This window comes from Polyodon spathula, unplaced genomic scaffold (assembly GCF_017654505.1).
Source record: "Polyodon spathula isolate WHYD16114869_AA unplaced genomic scaffold, ASM1765450v1 scaffolds_1417, whole genome shotgun sequence".
NCBI lineage: Eukaryota > Metazoa > Chordata > Actinopteri > Acipenseriformes > Polyodontidae > Polyodon > Polyodon spathula.
This window is the reverse complement of record NW_024472897.1, coordinates 22045-41514: the sequence shown is the minus strand read 5'-3', so window position 1 is coordinate 41514 and position 19470 is coordinate 22045. Positions and strand designations below refer to the sequence as shown.

General features: G+C 49.0%; 1 protein-coding gene across 3 annotated transcripts in view; it reads left to right on the top strand.

The window, feature by feature from the left end:
* Positions 1 to 19470, top strand: part of exd3 (exonuclease 3'-5' domain containing 3) — a 45025-nt gene that overhangs the window by 3518 nt on the left and 22037 nt on the right. For 2 of the 3 annotated variants that reach the window (XR_005948649.1, XM_041242635.1), the window contains exons 2-18: positions 1215 to 1298; positions 4100 to 4164; positions 4496 to 4846; positions 5134 to 5187; positions 5440 to 5579; positions 5688 to 5794; positions 6192 to 6265; positions 6563 to 6601; positions 7286 to 7452; positions 8127 to 8280; positions 8848 to 9049; positions 9819 to 9928; positions 10332 to 10515; positions 10774 to 10949; positions 11178 to 11378; positions 12075 to 12128; positions 12685 to 12816. Coding sequence is in view for 2 of the 3 variants with exons in the window: in XM_041242635.1 (XP_041098569.1) it covers positions 1274 to 1298; positions 4100 to 4164; positions 4496 to 4846; positions 5134 to 5187; positions 5440 to 5579; positions 5688 to 5794; positions 6192 to 6265; positions 6563 to 6601; positions 7286 to 7452; positions 8127 to 8280; positions 8848 to 9049; positions 9819 to 9928; positions 10332 to 10515; positions 10774 to 10949; positions 11178 to 11378; positions 12075 to 12128; positions 12685 to 12816 (2235 nt within the window). In the remaining variant the exon portion in view is untranslated. The remainder of the gene's footprint in view (positions 1 to 1214; positions 1299 to 4099; positions 4165 to 4495; positions 4847 to 5133; positions 5188 to 5439; positions 5580 to 5687; positions 5795 to 6191; positions 6266 to 6562; positions 6602 to 7285; positions 7453 to 8126; positions 8281 to 8847; positions 9050 to 9818; positions 9929 to 10331; positions 10516 to 10773; positions 10950 to 11177; positions 11379 to 12074; positions 12129 to 12684; positions 12817 to 19470) is intronic. The other variant, XM_041242636.1, reaches the window with a different exon arrangement.

The window sequence follows — 19470 nt, the reverse complement described above, 5'->3', positions numbered from 1 at the left end:
TGGGGACCCCCTGTGGCTGCTGGTTTTCATTCCAACCAAGCTCTTAAACAGTTGCAGTTCAAGGTACTTATAAAATGTTATAGCTAACTTGAAATATGCAACTGTTCTAGAGCTGAAAAGAAGTAAAAATGTGTAATTAAGCAAGTTATTTGTTCAGTTATGGGTCTAGTTAAGTAATTAAGAGCTCGGTTGGAATGAAAACCAGGAGCCTCAAAACCGAGTTTGAGAAGCCCTGCTCCAGATGCCAATTCTAGGTCTGCTGAGGGTAATTACAGGGAATTTCCACCAGAGAGCAGCAGAGTACAGTCGAAGGGCCAGTGTTTCTCAGCGCTGGTTGACCGGGATAGTGCAATCTGATGGGGGGGCTCCCAGCCAAGAACCTCCCACTGTGATAGTGGAGAAAGAGAAGCAGCCGACTCCAGAGCTAAGAAAACAGCCTGTGGCTGAGCAGAAAAGTTCTCTCTGTTCCAGCTGGCTCACAGCCCCAGTCTCTGGCTGCCATTCCCAGAGAGAGAGAGAGAGACGCTGAGACTGGGCCAAGTGTGTGCTTGTGGGATTATGTGAGGCCACCGAGGGGGGGGACACACGGCGGAGTTGAGGGGGGGTGCCAGACACCCAATCCCTCAACCCCCCAACTCACCTGTACCATTGTGAGTCTGGACAATACTGCAGTACAAAGGGGCTCCATTTAGTGTAACCTTTCAGTAGATAGTATTACACATCACCAGTGTCTGCACTGTGATGAATCCTGATCTCTCTATATCTATAGCTATGTGCCATGGTAATGTGTGGGCTCCAGTGCCTGAGCAGAGGACCTCCCTGGTGCTGTGGTCTCTATTTTCCACTGTGGTCTAATGATAAGACATGACTTACTCAAGTTAGTGAAAAGCTGACGCTGTAATCATGCAGTTTTCATGTTGCGTGATATAGAGGCTGGACGAGGGGGCATTTTCAGCATGGTGTAATAAAGGAAAGCAAGTGGAAAAGGCCAGACACTCATGGCTGCTAGCGAATGTGTGAGTAATTAATCTCTGTAAAACTTGGAATGGATTCAGCCAGGCTGAGGGTTTTCCACGCAAAACCTGAAGCAAGCGAAGCAGGCCCGCGTTTCTGCCGAGGCGGTTCAGAACACTTCAGTGCACGTGGCTCTGGAGAGGTGCCGTGCATCATCTGGCCAGTTTCTGATGCTGCTGTCCCTCTCTCTTCTCTCCCAGACTCTGCAGTCGAGGGCTGCTCCAGAGGCGCTGTCGGGGTTTGAGAAATCGAAAGCAGGATGAGCACGGGACCTGAGCCTGAGGGTGAGCATGGTTTTTATGGGGGGTTTATTTTCAGTCGCTATGTATAAGAATATGGCCGTTAACATTAGCATTGCACACGGTCCCTCGCACGCACCATCCTGTCGTGTAAACAGTCGTTTCAGATGGAGCTTCTTCAATGCACAGTGGAGAAGGCAGCAGCTGAAATGTTCCTGTACTGTGCTGAATGGAGTTTGCTCTAGTTTAAGCTCGGGAGGAGAGCACACTAGATCAGAAGGCATGCTGTAAATGAATTGACCTGCTCTGACTGAAGCGTGCTGTGTGCCGCTGTCTAGCTGTCTTGCTTAGGAAGGAAGGAGGCTGTGAGCGCAGCTGGAGGGGCTGAGGATTGAGGAACGTTTTTTGGGATAAGACGAGGAAATAACACTTTTTTTTTTTTAAAACACTCTTTCAGACAGCAGACGTGACATTTGTTTCATTGTTTTACTTGAGGGTGGAATTTGATATCTTCACCAAAAGTAAAAGCAGGAGGAAGGTTGGGGAGCACGACACAAGCTAGCCATTTCAAACGTCTTCTCTTTGCTGTCTCTCATCCCCTCTCCTGTCACTCAGTTAGTGGAAACAGACAGCCCTAACCCTCACCCTCACCTCTCCTCATCGAGCTGTTTGTGTTCTGCATTTTGGGGTATTACTGAGGCTTTTTCTAATCTGTAGCCTCCCTCCCTTTCACTGCATGGTACTAATCTCCAGTGGAACCCTGTGTTTGAATATGGCTTGGTTGATTATCCTATACTCTGCCTCAGAAAAGCAGCTGCTGGATTTTGAGCACTGGGAAATTGCCCTGGATTGCATCAACCACCTATCCCTGGTTAAAATAAATGTTGTAATCCAGGTTGATTCTGTGGTGCAGCAAAACGCGTAAATACCAGCAATTATCCAAATAGGACTAGAGGGGGCGGGGGGGGGTTGTATTGCCCCCCCCCCCCCCCCCCCCTCCCCTCCCCCTTTGCTTTGCAGTTGTTTTGCTGCCTGATGTATTGATAAGCACTGCTGCCTGGAAATGCTTGCAGGCTAACAGGAAGAGGAGCTCCTTGCCAGCGCTTCCTCCCAGCGCCTGAGAGAGTCTGGGCCTGGGAACCAAGGTGGAGAAGCTGCTAGCATTCAGGAGGGGTGTGTGTGTCTGTCTGTGCATGTGTGTGTCAAGGTCCATGCTCACCTCTGCTCTGTGTGTCCAGGTTATATGTCCCTTTTGGGGTTACCCTGTAGTGACCACATGGATCCAGTTTGGATTGACCTGTGCCTAAGTGCTGTGCGCAGCGCTGGCATGCCCAGTACACATTGTCTGCTGTTCACAACCCCTCCGAACAAGGGGCTCTACGTAGGCTCTGATGCACAGGGGGAGTGGAACGCAGGGCTGCCTTGCAAAGGAAGGTTACCGGAGTTCAGAATGACCAAAAAGTATCGCTCTTTCCTGGGGATTTCCGAGGCAAACACAGAGCTCTTGAAAAACAGGAGAACGAAGGGGGTTAGAGGGAGCTTGAGCGCAGAATGAGGCAGGCCTGAACAGATGGGTCTGCTCAAGGAAGTTTGTTTAGTTTGGCTCTTCTCCCCATCGCTTTCCTTTCATCCCAAAAGCCCCTCACACAGCCCCCCTCCCATCCCAATCTGTGCTCCCTTCTTGGATCAAAACAGCAGGATTTGATCGGAGCCAACACAAACACATACAAAACAACCCCCCCCCCACACACACACACACACACTTATCTCCCTAACTACTTGTACAGACTGAGGAAAGGAGAGCTCCTTTCTCTCTGTGCGTGCAGCCGCTATCCTCTGTGTGAGTGTCGGGTCGCTACGCACCGTAATGTATAGATAACCGGACCCCCCGTCTACGTACAGGGGGATTAGCAAATCATGTGGAGGCTTTGAGCTGCCGCTGCGGGGCGAGTTAAGGGTGCCCTTCTTCAATAAGTGATTTGTGTCCCTCTTTGAATGTCAGTGGGCAATGGAGGATCTCCTCAAGACCATTGACGGCTGTATCAAGCCCTGATGCTTACAGGTGTCTGCTGCAGTGCGCTCTGCGGCACATGGTGGCAGATTGCAGACGCCTTCACCCCACCTCATTGCATGAGAGCTGCGAGCATGCAGCTGAGCATTGCGTGAGAGCTGCGAGCGTGCAGCTGAGCATTGCGTGAGAGCTGCGAGCGTGCAGCTGAGCATTGCGTGAGAGCTGCGAGCGTGCAGCTGAGCATTTTGTGAGAGCTGCGAGCGGGCAGCTGAGCATTGCATGAGAGCTGCGAGCGTGCAGCTGAGCATTGCATGAGAGCTGCGAGCATGCAGCTGAGCATTGCATGAGAGCTGCGAGCGTGCAGCTGAGCATTGCATGAGAAACACTGTGAAGAAGCAGTCTGCTTTCCAGCTCTCCCCTCCCTTTCCCTGCTGCTCCTCTGATTTTCATTAGCTGCCACGGTGAAGTAGGGAGCAAATGTGTTTTCTATTAGTCACCAGGTCACAGCCACACAAGGGCTTTCCTTCTTGAAAAAAATGTTTATAAAAAAAAATCTCTAAATGGTGTGATAAAGGGGGTTGACCGCAGACAATGTGCTCTTAATAACAATAGTCTGCAGACACGCTGCGCTTCTGTCTGCTTTTTAGACAGGGTTTACAGGTTCCAAGGGAGAGCAGGGTGTTCTCTCTCTCTGTCTCTCTCTCTTAGACTGGGTACAGGAGATTCAGTCTCAACGCTGTGCAGTTATGTCGGACCTCGTGCGGAATGAGTGTGGTTTTTAAATCGATAAATAAAACAAATCCTTCTGTCTCTCCCTCTCCTTCTCTTTCTCTAGGCGTTGACCCTCTCCAGTTTTGGGATTCCCTTGCTGCCCGCTGGGCAAGGAAAGAGATTGATGAGGTACGGAAGTCTGCAGTGAGATTTTCAAGGAATGTTTAATTAGATCTATCGAGTCCAAAACGATTAATTTCAAAATAAAACTTTCAGTGCATGAAATGATATTTGCTTTAGCCCCGATGAGTCTAGATCAGCAAATATGTGTGTGTGTCTGTGTCTGTGTCTGTGTGTGTGTGTGTGTGTGTCTGTCTGTCTCAGTGTGTGTGTCTCAGTGTGTGTGTGCATGGATACTATGTCTAGCTGCTGCGGTCCTGTACATGTCTGTGTGCATGTATGTGTGTGCATCCCTCTGCCAGCTGTGTGATAGCTGGATCGATGTCTCCTCCCCTGGCAGGTGCGTGTGGAGGCTCGGGAGGGCTTCTCTGCTCTGCGGGACCCCCTGGAGGGGCTGCTGGTGGTGTTGGAGTGCTGTCCGGAGGCGATGAAGTCGAAGGGGGGCTCACTGGGGCACTGCGTCCTTTTTGAGTTCCAGCTCTGGCTCAAGGAGCGGCCTCACCTCCACCTGCAGCAGAGGGAGCCCGGGGCCAGGCTGCGCAGACTCCAGGTCCAGGCTTTGAGCCTCCTCACGGAGAAGCAGCCCAGCTTCCTCGAACCCCTGATCGATATCTACCAGCTGGGCACCCTGGAGCGAAGCGTCCTTCTGGGGCACGTGGGCTACCTCCTGCACCGGGGCAGCTACAGGGAGGTGAGAAAGGGGTCGGGGCAATAGAATTGGCAGAGTTACCATAGAAATGGAATGCTTTAGAATTGTATTTTTCCAGATATTGGACTGTTCTTCTTGATACCCAAATGCAAACAGTTCCCTTGTTTTATTTGCACAATCGAATGGGATTCAAGATGACTCGCGTCAAAAGATTGATGGTTGATAGGTTCAAAGCACAGTAGATACAGGCTTGTGCAGTTCTAGAGTGTGAATCGTCTGCTTCTAGCTGTAACCTGAGACTTGAGGAACCCACTGTCTGTTTTCTGCAGGCGGTGCTGATGAGTATAAAACTGAAGCTGCAGCCAGACCTGGACGTGGAGAAGGTGAGAGGAATAAAACGATCACAGCTTAGTTTGCAGGAATGAGCTCATTTAATAGCATTCTAATTATTTTGTAACTCCTTTTTTAGGGTGCTCCTTCAGAGTGGGTCATGTCAGCTGCTTGCTTAGATTTTTCTATTAGTAGTAGTAGGCTTGTGAGGTTCCGCTGTGTGCGTGCGTGCGTGCGTGCGTGCGTGCGTGCGCTGTTCAGGTCCAGTCCTAGTGCTCTTCTCACGTTTCTGTCTTCGCTTCCAGGTGTGCATTCCCCTGGTCCTCCAGGACAGGCTCCAGCTGGCAGAGGCCTTTGTGTCTGATTACCAGGACCTGCAGAACAGGCTGGTCAGGCTGCTGGACTCCTGGTGCAGCCCGGGCTTCGATCCCACACCTCTGCTCAGGTGAGGACACGGAACAGAATTCCTCAATTGAATTTTAATAACCTGCGGCTTGTTTGCTGTACGACGTTCGAGCGAAGGGTCTAGCTGTTTTTTTTTTGTGTGTTCCAGCCACTACCCTGGGATTCCAGAGTTCCACCAGAAAAGTGGCAGGCTGGCTCCTAAAGTCCTGAGCAAGCAGGTGTTTCGACTGATGGAGCTGTACGGGGTAGACCCAGGTACAGCCCAGAGACAGGGCGGCTTTGAGTTTCAGCGAGACGTCACTGGCTCACAGTAGGCGTGGTCTGTCTTCCCAGGTTTTCCACAGGGAAGGGACAGCACAAGCAAACGACTTTGCGATCCCTTTAAAAAAGTTTACCATAGTAAGAGCACAGCAGTAAAGCATGTTGAAAGCATGGTGAAGCCCAGAGAGGTCTGGTAGTACACAGTGGAAGTGATTCTCTTCATCTTCGTTTGTGTTAGCAGAATCAAAGTATGTGCCTCTGAAGTTTGAATGGCACAGTGTTGCTGCAGTTGCAGGAGATGTACAGCAGGGGGCAGTGTCTGCATAGGGTTTACAATGGAGACTCGTGCGTGTGTGGGGGGGGTGTGTGCTGACTCTCTTATCTTTTCCAGCTCTGTGCCCCAATGTTGTCACCCAGAGAAGACTGGCCTCCCTCAAGTTTCTCATGTATAAACGGTTTGTGGAGGTAGGTCTAATGGAGGCTTTAAGAAATAAACCCTTGTCATGCTGTTCTCTTGCCTGCAATGTTGTACCTGCATCTGTGTAATGCGCTAAATCATTAAACTTGTGAGAACTAAAAATAAATCAATCAGCCAACAATGGGTGTGTCACACGCAGGAGGCGCTGTGATTGAGTCAGTTGGCTTGGCAGCATTGTCACTGCTCCAGGTAACACATTCCAGGGCAGGCAGGGTTAACCAGTCCCCAGCCTTGCTTTTAAACTCACACTGTAACAAACTGGCTTTATTTTTTCTCCCCCCCAGAAAAATATGTCTGAAGAAAACTGGGCAGACCATGTTCAGGTAGGTTAGCAGTTATGGGCCCAACAAAACCAACCGTGAATCTCAATCTCCTCTCGTTCCCAGTGTCAAACTGGGGCTGCAGCCGGGTCCACCTGCAGTCTACAATCCAGACTTCAGAATTAGACATGCTGAAATGTTGAGTAGAAAACAGATTTTCCTTTCGCCTGATCGGTCAATTTGAGGTCCCTAATCTCTGGTAAAGGACTTGAATGTTACCTTTCCAACTATGTTTAATCTCTGTTCCAAATCAGTCCGCCAAAATGCTCCGTTCAAAGTGCTTTGTGATGGTGGTCCATTAGGAAAGGCGCTATATAAAATAAAGATTGATTGATTGATTGATTGATAGTACTGCATGCCCTGTGAACAATGCCTGTCAGTGTAGAAGACTGCTTAGGGTTTAATATTAACACCTGTTTGACATTGGTTAAATATTCATTAACATCTCCTGTGTTGTGTGTGCTGCATCTAACAGCACCCCGGTATACTCTGTTAAAATTACCAATAATATTACCAAATAGTTCTTCTTCCCGAGCGGCAGCGAAGATCCACTGAAGTTCTGCGTCTCCAAACTGCGTTTGTGATGAGTTTACTGCTGTTGCATCTCAGTTAGAGTCATTACAGTGATGAGCAGTAATCAGGCTGAGCACAGTGACAGTGCGGTTCTGTGTGTGTTCTGTGTTCCAGGCCACTGTAGGGGAGAGCGTGGACCTTCAGGTGGAGCTGATATTTATGCTGGTAAAACACAGCGGACTGGACAGCGCTGCCCGCTGGGCACTGCGATACAGCGTCCCCACAGACCGGCTTCCCATCGGAGTGGGGGATCGGCGGGAGACCATCCTGGCGAAGTCAGTGTAAGAATCGCCAGCTTTTACCTTAGCCAGGGCTGGCCAAAGTTGTCCCTTCCACTCCTGGTCTTTGTTCCAACCCTGTTCTGAAAAGCCCCATTTAAACGCGGTGATCCTTTGCTACATTCACGCTCAGTTTTCCTTTGTTTTCTGTTTTGTTTTTTTTATCCAGCGACCCCTGTATTGTGAGCGTCCCAGCCAAAGCCCTGCCCAGCCTTTTCCAAATACTGTACTCAAATATTGACTTCTCCGCACAGGCAGACGTGCCAGGCGTGTTGAGCAGTGTTTGCTGAGCTCCCAGTTGCACTGGCAGCACTGCCCCCTCCCGCATTCAGTGCTATGAGGCTCGGGGGTTCCTCACGGGCACGCTGTGCAGAGCCAGCGTGGAAAGAAGCAGTTGTCGTTAGCCCTGCACCCAGTCATTTTGCTCTTCTGATCTTAACTAGAAAGAACTTTCCCTAAGGCCTCCCTGGCTGAGATTGCTCAACTTTTCAGTTTAGTTATAAAAAAAAAAAAGAGAGATTTTGCCACGCATTTAATGAACCAAATCGGCCTACCCCCCCAGTCCCTTGCTTAACTTTCCTTCTAGTTCCTTAATTGCTACCACTGGGCCACGCAGCTTCCCTCCCAGTCCCTCAGCTTTTGTCACACACCGACCCTGGGTTCGATTCCTCCTGCAGCTCGCAGACAGAGTGTCCTGCAGGCACAGGAGAACCCTGGGAGCCCTCGGAGGAGAGCAGGAGGACTTACTACCAGCTCCCTATCCCCATGGAGAACGTCCACCTCCTGGACACACCGGAGGGGCTGAGGCAGTGCCGGGAGGCTGTGCTCAAGGTACCTGTGTGTGGATTCTTCACATTCTTCAAGCTAAGCTCACTCCAGTGTCACTCAGCCTCTTTGGTCAGTTTTTAGTATAAACATGCTTTAATGATGATCACATTATCAGCCCACACATGGGAACAAAAATGAGGTCTAAGGTCATCAACCTCCCCATGTGGGGTCATGAGCTGGACAGCATCACACACACACACACACACAGCGCTTGCACCATTTTCTCAGCCCATGTGCTTTGTGCATCATCATTACCATCAGCCACAAATGGAGGAAACATCTCTCTGAATCGTGTCTGCTACACAGATAAATACATACCCTAGATTATTATGTCTGTATACAAGATCAGTTCTAAAAAAAAAAAAAAAAAAAAATCTTACATTTTTTATATTCTGTTGCTAAGTTTGTCAACTTAGGAAAAGTCATAACGTTATTTCTGTAGTGACATGTAAGATCGCTGGTTATATAGACCCGAGACATAAGCGATGAGCTGAAACACTACGCTGCTCCCATTTTCATAGACAGCTGAATAACCCGTGTGAACACATCCCTTCCTGCTTGTCCTGGCAGCCTGGTGCCCTGCTGGGAGTGGACATGGAGTGGAGGCCCGCGTTCGGCTCGGTGGGGAAGCCTCGCGTGGCCCTGATCCAGCTGGCGGTCCGATCCTCTGTGTACCTGCTGGACCTGACGGAGCGCGGGGGCCCAGAGCAGGACCAGGAGCTCCGACACTTCATCAGGGACGTGTTCTCCGACCCTGCTGTCACCAAGCTGGGTGAGGACGCACTAGACATGCTGTCTGTCCACTCCTCCCTCCCCCCCCTTCTCTACTGATGTCTCTCATAGACTAATTATTACATTGAATTATCATTAATAAAACGCTCTGTTTTCAGAGTTGTCAATGACTTTTTTTCTTCGTTTTGTATTTCTAGTGATTGGTGAGTATTCTGTTGGATCCTGATTCTTCTTAGAAATACAGCTGTTTGTTCTCTCTTTCTCTCTCTGGCTAACGATACAATATCATAACAATATCTACTGTATTATACTCTTCTGTTTATGAAACGGGACACCATTTCTTGTACCCCCCAACCAGGATTGTTTCATACAGAATTTCAGGGACTCCCATTGCACAGCAGCTTGATCCATTCCTGGTTTTACTGTCAGTTTAATTGCCTGTACACACTGTGGCTAATCACAGTAAAACCTGGAATGGTAGAAAGTGCTATGTGATAGGACTCTTAATTTCACCCCTGTGTAATACACCAAATGGGCATTAAATCTTCACACACCACCTGTGACATAAGGCAGCTATCCCCTCCTGCCTTCACTCTCCTCCCTCCACCTCTCGCTATCTCTTATACGATGTAAAGGCTCCAGAGTTGAATTTCTCTCAACACTCGCTGGTCGCATCACGAGCCCGTCTCCCAGCGGCAGGCTGAATTATGAGCCAGTGTTTGGGCTGCAGTCCCCTCCTCCCTGCACTGGTTTTGCTGGGCTGTCTGCAGTGCTCAGAGTTTCTCTGTCTCGTCCGTGTCGCTGTGCAGGTTACGGGATGGCTGGTGATCTCAGCAGCCTGGCTGCCACGTGGCCCCAGTTCCTGGAGGAGCCCCTGAAGCCTGCTGGGATACTGGATCTGCTATCGGTGCACAAACAGGTGCCAGATATTCAGATACTAATACAGTGGCCTCCCCCTTAATAAGGAGGCTCTTTACGTCGTGGATACAGTTGTAAGCTGTCATGGGTGTGTCCTCGCTTTGTCCCACTGTGCCATTTCACTAGCATTCTTGTTATAAGGCAGAACACTTTCATAAAATTGCAATATAATTACGGCTCCTGGCTACAGCGTTATAAAGGGATGGGACTGTACCTGTTTGCTTTGGCCCTGTGGTACAGTATCAAGGAATTGCTGTTGATTTCGTTGGTGTCAGACCAACAAGCTCGTCTTTCTCTCTAGTCACCCACACAGAGAGCTGTTTACAAAGGAAGTGTGACACGGGCTTGATGTGAATGCTCCGTGGTGTAACCGCCTTCTTGCTGTCCCCTCCGCGGCCCTGCAGATCCAGAAGGCTCATATTCCCCAGGGGGTCAGGGGTTCCAGGTCACCGGACGGGCTCAAGGGCTCTGCGGAGAAGGGGCTGAGTCTGCTGGTGCAGCTGGTCTTGGGGAAGCCTCTGGACAAGACCGAGCAGCTATCAAACTGGGAGAGACGCCCACTGAGACCCAGCCAGGTCTACTATGCAGGTGAGACTGTGGAGGGGGCAGTACATAGAGCCGAGGGACTGGGTGGGAGGCTGTGTGGACTAGTGACTAGAACCAAGTCTGGAGATTACAGCTAAAAGACTGCGAGGGAGGCAGTGAGGTCTAGTCTTTTTTTTTTTTTTTAGTTTAGTCTGGAACAATAGCTGTTACAGGAGCTCTAGTTGTTTTTAGCTCCTAGGTAAATTAACCCCCCCCCCCCGCGTCTCTCTCTCTCTATCTCTCTCTCTCTCTCTCCTCCAGCTGTTGATGCCTACTGCCTGCTGGACGTGCACCACTCTCTGACCCAGGATCCCGGGCGCTTCGGGCTGGCACCAGGTCTCAGCAACGCCCTTGGAGGCCAACAAGTGAAGTGCGAGGAGAAAGGGACGCGCAGGCCGAGGACTCGAAAAGCACAAGTCAGCGGGCAGGAGCACTTTGTGAGTACGCTAGCGGCGAGCGTGTGCGTGGAGGGTGACCGCTAGAGCGCTGTGACCCCCTGCCTAGCAGAGACGGAGCGTCTGGCGAGCCTTTAGAAGGGGGCTCTTCAGTGCCAAACCCACAAAAACAACGATGGGAGCTGGAGATGAAGTGGATCACTCCATACTGTATATGTGCATGAATGTGTGCATGTTTCTCTCTCTGATGTAACTGTCTCTCCCCTCCAGGACCCCTGCCTAGCCGCGGAGGAGGAGAAGAAGCCCCAGCCCCCTCCTGCTCTCCCTGGGGTGTCCCGGGAGGCCCTGTCCCCTCAGCAGTTCCGGGTGGTGTGTGACAACATGCTGCAGGGGCTGGGCCGCTACCTGCGCTGCGTAGGGGTGGACGTGAGGATGCTGGACAATGCTGATGACCACAGGAGGGCGGCCGAGGTCAGCACCCTTTTTCGGAAGGTCAAACTAAATTGAGACCCTCTTGCAGTAACTGTGTCCGTCTGGCACAGTCTACATGGAGAATAGCTGCCTTTGCATCACCAGTTGATTTTGTACCAAACTTTTATCATACACCGCTAGCATTTCTCATTGCATTTGGCTGTAGTTTGATGATCTCTCAAAAAGGGTTGACCGTGTATATAGAAGCACCATGGTCAATTTGAGCACTTTTAATAGCAAACCTGGCTTGGTTGAGATCAAATCACCCACCATGCCCTGCCGTAGACATCACAGACGGGACGTCCCAGTGACGCTGTGGCCAAAACTCTGCTTCCCCAATTAAACCAGACCAAGTGTGAGTTGCGGGGGGGGGTGTTAGGTCTCTTTGATTTCTGCCTCAGTAAATACAGAGGTGAGTGGGATCTCCTGTCTTTGAGATGGTGTTCTGTCTTTATTTTGCCGGGATATGTATCTCATTGCGGTTCAGTTGTCATTCTGCATGTCGTTTCCAGTTGTTGGATTGGATTGTATAGTTCAGTACAGCAATGGGTATTGCATGATGTCATTATTGTTTTTTGTTGAAACCACCAATGCCGGTTACCGGTTTGCTGAGCAATTGCCTGAAATAGAAAAAAAAAAACCTATTATCTAAAAATCTTTCTTTTTTTTTTTTGGCATTTTGATTCCCTTCCACAGATAGCGAGGGAGGAGAGTCGTGTTATCCTGACCTGCGGGCTGCCCTTTCAGACGGTGAGCTATGCCACTCTATTAGTGCCTCCACAGACAAGGTCTTTAATCTGACCAGGGCTGGACATATTGCAAATACAGATTGCTGCTGGGCCCCCCACCCATGTGGGTTTGCAAGGATTTCATTTTTTGGACACCTTGTTTTGCAGCGATTGTTCTGGACCTTAGTGGAAGGTCTATTAGACGTGACGGCCAAAAATGAAAAACGTGCAATGTGTTTCCCCTTTAATGAACTACCACATATTTGCAGAACATTTTCTCTGGCCATGTTCTGTATATTCACATGTGCATCCTATGTAGGTCCACTCATGCAAGTAGTTCATGCTTTTTTAAATTGTGAGCCTCATCTCTGAACAGCTTCAGTAAGATGACGCTGTACGGTTACGAGATGGGAACCATATTAAAACACGATGGTGTTTGAAGATAGCGCGCACTATAAATAACGGTGCACGTGTGAGCTAGTGCTGTAGGTGGTTCCGGGGGAAACCATGAAAAGCAGGGCCGCCCTGCTGCAGTTTGGACTTTGACGTCCCTCTCTCCCCGTCTCTCCGTCCCTCAGTTGAAATCCCAGGTGGGGGAAGGACGCTGCTTGGCAGTGGATTGCTCGGAGAAGGCACGGGACCAGGCACTGCGGGTTCTCAAGCATTTCAACATCACCGTCACTCCCGCTGACATATTCAGCCGCTGTCAGGTAAGGCCCCCACAAACCCCGAACCTGCTGTCTTTAAAACACTGACACTGCCGTGGGTCAGACTGGGCAAATGAGTCCGTGCGCCCTGGTGATTGTGTGCCAAAAACAATACAGGTGGCTTGAATTCCTGGACTATTCCGAGCTAAGCTGTGTGCTGGCACTGGGAATTGTCTGGATGCTGGAACATTTAGTAAAGTCAGTAAGGTGTGATGGGGACTTGTAGAAAGGATTTTGAGAAATGTGTGTGTGCATTGTACAGGATTACAGGACTTTTCTTTGCTGATTTAGAGTGGAATTCCCTGGGTTAATGCATATTGTGTTTAAATTGCTTTGTTTAGGGGATTGTTATGCTTTGAGGGCAGATGGAGGAGTTCACCGAGAGTCCTCCAGTGCTCTCTCTACGTGACCTGGCGAGTCTGGGTTCACTAGAAACAATACAGTCATTTCAGTTCGTGTTTTTGCATTAGTCGGCAAAACTAATATTTCAAATGATCTGTGATATTTCATAGGAAAAGATTAGGACTAAATGATCTGGAACGGCTGTGCCATGGGGGTTTGCGTGACACTCCCAGTCCACGCTCTGCAGTGGCACGTAGGCTCACTGGAGCAGCAGCTGCAATGTTTCTGTGCCGCATTTTTGGGGAAATCAGCCGCTGGGAGGTATTGATTTCACAGAATTTCAAAATGTTGGAATTATTGTTACGCTGTGTCTAGTTGTTCCCCAATGCACCCCAGCATAGTGAACCTGTACCAAAAACTGCACAAGGACTTCCACTGAGAGTCTCTGCTCCGTTTCAGTGGTAAAACGGGTAGGAAAGTGTAGTAAAGCATCGCAAAAGCACAGTGCAAGCATGGGAAATCAACTATAGGAATGCAACAAAAAAATTAAAGGTGAACCATGGAACAGCACAAGGAATGCACAGAGTAGGCATGAAAAACTAAAAGGCTAAATCAAATCATTGTTAAATGCAATCACTGTGATAAGAAACCCTTGGCAGCTTTCCCAAGTTCAGGGACGGCCACTCTGGCTCAACACTCTTTTGTATTCACACAAGCTTTCTATAATAAATATTTTGTCAGATGTTATGTGCTCAAGTCACGCGTGCCTGCTTGCTGTAAACGGTTTCTATTCGCTCGTCTTTTCAGGAGGTGCAAACTTGGAAACACGCGTCTCTTAATTGCTGCGCACTGACTGTCCCGGCTTGACGTGGCGATGACAGTGAGCTGTGAGCAGTCATGGCCATCGTCCCCTGTCCTTTTATAAGAACGCGTGCTGAGCGGTCAGCTGGCCTGAAGCCTTGCTGGACTCGTGATGCCCAGCCTCCGTCCCAGTCCTCCCCAGTGTCCCCTCACCTGTCCTTCATGTCCACCGACTCCCTGAAGATCCCGAGACAGGAGGGGCTGTGGGTTTAAGAGTGGGGGAGACGGTGCTCTGGGGTCTCGGTGGAAACAGTAATTAAGGTCAGTGTAGGAACTTGCTGGCCTGGTTCTGAACCTAGTCTCACAGCACTGCAATGGAGATGGGCAGAGTGGACTGAACTGAGAGGCAGTTGCCTGGCGTTCAGAACTGGGGCTGGGAGGAAGGCAGTGTGGCATAGTCGTTAGTGCTGAGGGACAAGGAGGAAGGTAGTGGTCAGGGCTGCAGGACTGAATGTATAGAATGCGGGTTTGATGTATAGAATGCGCTGCACGATCTGGTCTCAAAGACTTGCAACAAGCACTATATGCATGCATTGATTTAGAACACAACCAGCATGATCTGATCGTATGAAGGTATTGTGGGAGGGTGTGCCGTTGCTGAGCTGCCCAGGCTGTGGAGTTCCTGTCCAGGGAGAGCTTTGTAATGGAGCTGCAATCCTCTCGCTCCGAGAGTGCATTTCTTTCTCTCTCGTCACAAGGATCAGATCCCTGTTTTGAAAAGAATCACTGAGGGCACGTTTGCATTGTTACTTTTCGTCTGTGTTTTTCCAAGAGGGCACGCTAGACAAAATACAATGCAATAAAAAAAATATATAAAAAGAGCTGGTTTTGTTTTGTGTGCATGTGTTTTTAGAGACCAGTGATCCAAATTGTCAAACAACTTTAAAATCTGAATGCTCTTGTTTTTATTTTTTGTCTTTCTAGATTCATAACATGTGCATGTTCAGTCTGAAAACCCATACCCTTAAGTTTTTACCGCTGTGGTTTTGCACTTTTCTCATGCTTTACCCCTTGTTCTACTGTAGATGCACTGTAGTCACCTTGTTTCTGAACATGTTTTACCTGTCTGGGTTTTTTACAAAGCTTTGCTATTCTTTGATGATGGGGGCGTTCCGGACTGTCAAAAAGTTTGATAGTTTTCCTATAGTGTTCAAAACAAGTTCCGATTACATGTGCAATCTCAGGCCTTGTACTAAAATCAGAAGGCATGATGGGTATGTGAAAGGAAATGGCATGCCGGCATTGCAGCCTCCAAGCTTTTAAAATCCCCTCTGAGGGTACGTCTTCTCTGGGCTTTGTCTCGTTAGCAAAAGGTAATGAGTAATGCACACAGTGAGTCGCGCACCCTGGCCTCTGTTGATGGCAGGATATTCCCACTGTCCACTGTGACTGGGGGTCTTCCCTGAGGCCCGGGACAGAGAGCCCTCTCGTGCGGAGTTAACCCTTTGTGATTCAGCGGGCTGTAAAGCCCTGCCCTGGTGTGGGTGGGAGGGAAGGTTAGATCTGTGTGGGGGGCCCCCTTTTCTCTCTGTTCCTCTCCGGCCCACATTACAAGGGCTTTCTTTGACTCAGACAAAGACAGAAAGGAATTCTTCAGCTGTGATCTGTCCCCCCCCCCCCCCCCCCCCCCCCCCCCCCCCCCACTGTATTGTATCAGTCATTGATGGATTCAGGACGATTATTAACCCCACGGCTGGCTCTTTACAAGCCCCTCTAATATCCTGTGGAAACTGACACTCTATAAAATCAATTCACATGGGAAGCGTTTCATTCTCCCAGCAGCAGGAATTCCTTAACCTTTCTTTTTCTCTTCTCCTTTACCCATTTCCCCCTCTCGGGAACACAAACCCCTCTGTGTTGGTCGTAGAGCTGTTGGTAGCATCTGAGCAACACCTTCCTGGAAAGGGTTCTGTTGAAGGTCCTCACGCTAACCCATTACGCACCATGGCCTCTTTAACTGTATTGTTTTTACTTACTTTGTCGACCGCAAAAGTTAAGTCTAAATGTAATATGTCAAATTACATGAATAAATACGGCTTTTGTTCAGATTTTTTTGCAAAGGTTTGTGCCACCCAATTTTCTTTGTCCCTCTCCCCCTCAGCCCGTATCACCAGTCACAGTACCTGGCATTGGTGAAACTGCTGTGCAATGGGAATCTGATTGCCATCCCTGGAATTCTGTTTGGGTGCTGCTACAGCTTCCTCGGGGAAGTGCTGCCTCAGTCAAAGTGACCACGTGTTTTTAAACTTCAGCATCGTAATGAGTCCACTTAGATCCGTGCAGACATTCCAATCTCTCATAATAAATAGCATCCTGTCCAAACAGCTGTGTGTGTTTCAGATGCGGAGAAGGGGCCCCCTGGGCACGGCTCCTGGTTCCCACAGTGGCAGAGTCACAAGGTTATCTCTGACATTCTCAAATAGAAAATAACACTGACTGTTTTCCTGCCAGAGAGAGAGAGAGAGATGGATGCATGCAATCTGCCTGTGCCAGGAGCGGATAGCAGTTCTCTTTTTTGACTTCACTTATGTTTCTGTGTATTTTAAGCCATCAGTGGAAGTATGTGTCACTTTGAGTTGGCAGAAAGTCTTATAGTAAAATTGCAGTGTTTTTCGAACTGAATAATGAACACTGGAAATAGCTCCCCCTGCCTTATTTAAAAAGCTGTGATCTTTGATCTCCTTTGTTGTGCACTGGTTTGCAGGCGTGTGTGAGAAATAAGGTTGTTGTGTGTTTTAATGGGCGACCACAAAGAAAACACAAGCTGGAAATAAAACGACTGAATAAGTTTAATGAATAAAGGCAAGGTCTGGGGTTCACTCTAGCAAGGACAAAGGAGATGGGGGTTACTGCCTGTCTGCATGTCTGTCTGTCTGCCTGCATGTCTGTCTGCCTGCCTGCCTGCCTCCCTGCCTCCCTCCCTCCCTTCCTGCCTGCCTCCCTGCCCACCTTGCCTCCTGGAATGCCTGTGTTTGTGTATAAATGAAGGGAGGCAGGGCTGTGGGGGTGTTGTAAATAAAGGCTTGTCATTTTCATTGGCAGCTCTGTAATTGTTGAGTGCGTGTACCACCCCCCCACCTCTTACCTGCCTATTGTGATGCTAATCCACTGGAAGTTGGATCTCACGGAGGTTTAAATCGGAACGCTTCTTTCTAGGTGACGGGTTTCCCTTTGGGAATAGAGGGGAGGGATTTCCACAGGAACACCAAAGCATTCCAAAGGAAACAATCCGAAGGATTTCTCTGGGTGGGGTGGGGGTGGGGGTGCTGGCCCTGTTGTTGGCTCGGTTTACGGGGTGAGGTGTGAGCACAGTAAGCAGTGGTAAAGTGAGCCCCCACACCCCCACAGAGTTGCAGGGTGGCAGGCTGCCTCACTGCAGTCTGAAAACAACACATTCTCCTGGCACAGGAATCAACACGGCCACTCTCAAACACAGGCCTGTGCCGGCAGGTTTCCTTTTGATTGTCTGTTTGTTTTGCATCTGAAACTTCCCTTATGAAAGTTTCCCACAGCAGAGGGTAACCAAGCATAGTGAAAGCACGGGAAAGCACGGGTTAGCATGGGAAAGACCAGAAAGGCACTGTAAAGCATTTTAAACAGGGCAGACTGTGCTAAATGCATAGCATAACCATGAGGAAAAAGCTTTGCTACATGCTCCATAAACAAAGCTGCATGCAAAAGAGCATTTTCTTTGTCTTTGACCTTTTGTGGTTTCTTCAGTATAAGGTTAAGAGGGCAGGTGGAGAAATGAACTCTACAGACAGGCAGCTATTCCTCTGTCTCCACTGCTGGTTATGTGATGAGCCTGTGGAATGTCTCCCCCCTGGGGATTTCAAGCCTTTGACCTACTCAGGGGTTTTGCTACCGCTGGTCCTGGAGAGCCACGATCCAGCAGGCTTTGTAGTTAACCCTTAATGATCAGTTTCCGAAGAATGTAAGTTGTTGGTCAAGTTAATTTGTTCAGTTAAATCAGCCGTGGTCAGCCCTGGTTCAGGAGAGCTGCAGGATGTTTTGTTTCAAATGATCTCTAAATGACTTAATCGAACACATTACTACTTGCATTGAAAAAAACAACTCCTTGACTAGTCAAAATGAAATTGTTCCAAGTTTTTAGAAATTGACGATTAAGGGTGACCTGTAAGACCTGCCGGGACCAGGGTTGCCCCGTCCGTCCGTCCGTCCTGTAGCTTTAAAAACCTCCTGTGACCTTTTTTGGGTTGTTCCAAATTCCTTTCTCAGGTTTTTTGTTTGCAGATTATTTCTTGTTTTTTGTAAGAGGAAGAAAAAAAAAAAAAAAAGTCATTCTGTTTGTGAAATATGCTGCCTGACCGGTTTCCTGCCCCTTGTGCAGAGAATTCGAAAACCTGGATTCCTTCTTTTCTTTTCTTTGCTCGCAGTCTGATTGGAGCCCTTGAGTAACAGTTTCTCACACCTCTGATAAGGGCTCGTCTGGTTACTTGGGATTCACGGTGTCTGTGGCCAGGTGCTTTAACGCTGAGGCCAAGGGATGGGGCGTTTGCTTGCGTTAAATTCCAGCAGGGCCATGAAATGCGTTTTTCTAGTTCAGTGTAAAGTATGCAAACCCGTGCCGACACATACAGCAGGTCATCGTAATCAATCGTGTGTCAGGATTGCTTTATTTATGCAGTTTATTTGATACCTTCGCATGTGACGCTTCAGTTCTGTGCCTGCCGTTGCTTGCCTGCAAGGCTTGGGTAACTGGAGGTTGCACAGTTTAAGCAGTTTCCCAGGAGAAGGCAGTCGAGATCATTCACAACAGAGACAATTATGAGTGTCGTCCAGTAAGTACAGCCTGCAGCGACTAAACACGCTGGAAGAGACAAAAGCTGCTAATTTGAACTGCGTCTCTAGGGCCAGTTATCTGCTGCTGAGAATTTGAGTCAGTGTCTTCCACTATAAGAATGCTGTGACCATGGAGGGTGCCAGTTAGAGAGAATTACTTCACCCAGCAGATGGTAGAGTGCAAAAAGGGTTTTATCTGCGTTTTAGAGTACTGAATGTAGGCTACTGCTACAACTTTGATAGATCTACGGTAGAGGTTTGTCTGTCTTTTTATGTGTCAGAAAACACAGAAGGGGGGAGTTTAACGATTTGTGCGCAATCGATCGTTCGCGCACTCGGCTTAAAAGAAACGTCAAGGTTAAGTAAACCACGGTGGCTTTGCGCTGCCGTGGGCATCGCGTCACATGATCAGCCTAATTTGCATCTCTGAATCCGATTGGGCAGCCAGGTCAGTGTTGTTTTCTGTTTTGCTTGCGGTGTTTGATGTACCCTATTGTCTGTGAGCCGCTGGGTTTCTGTCTGCATTTTCCTGCCTGCGTTGCCTCCCCCCGGGACACCTCGCGCAGCAGATGGTGATCTCAGTGGGTCTTTTCCGACTGGTATTAACAATGAATATAAAACACGTCATTTCCTCCACTCCCTTCCCAGTGT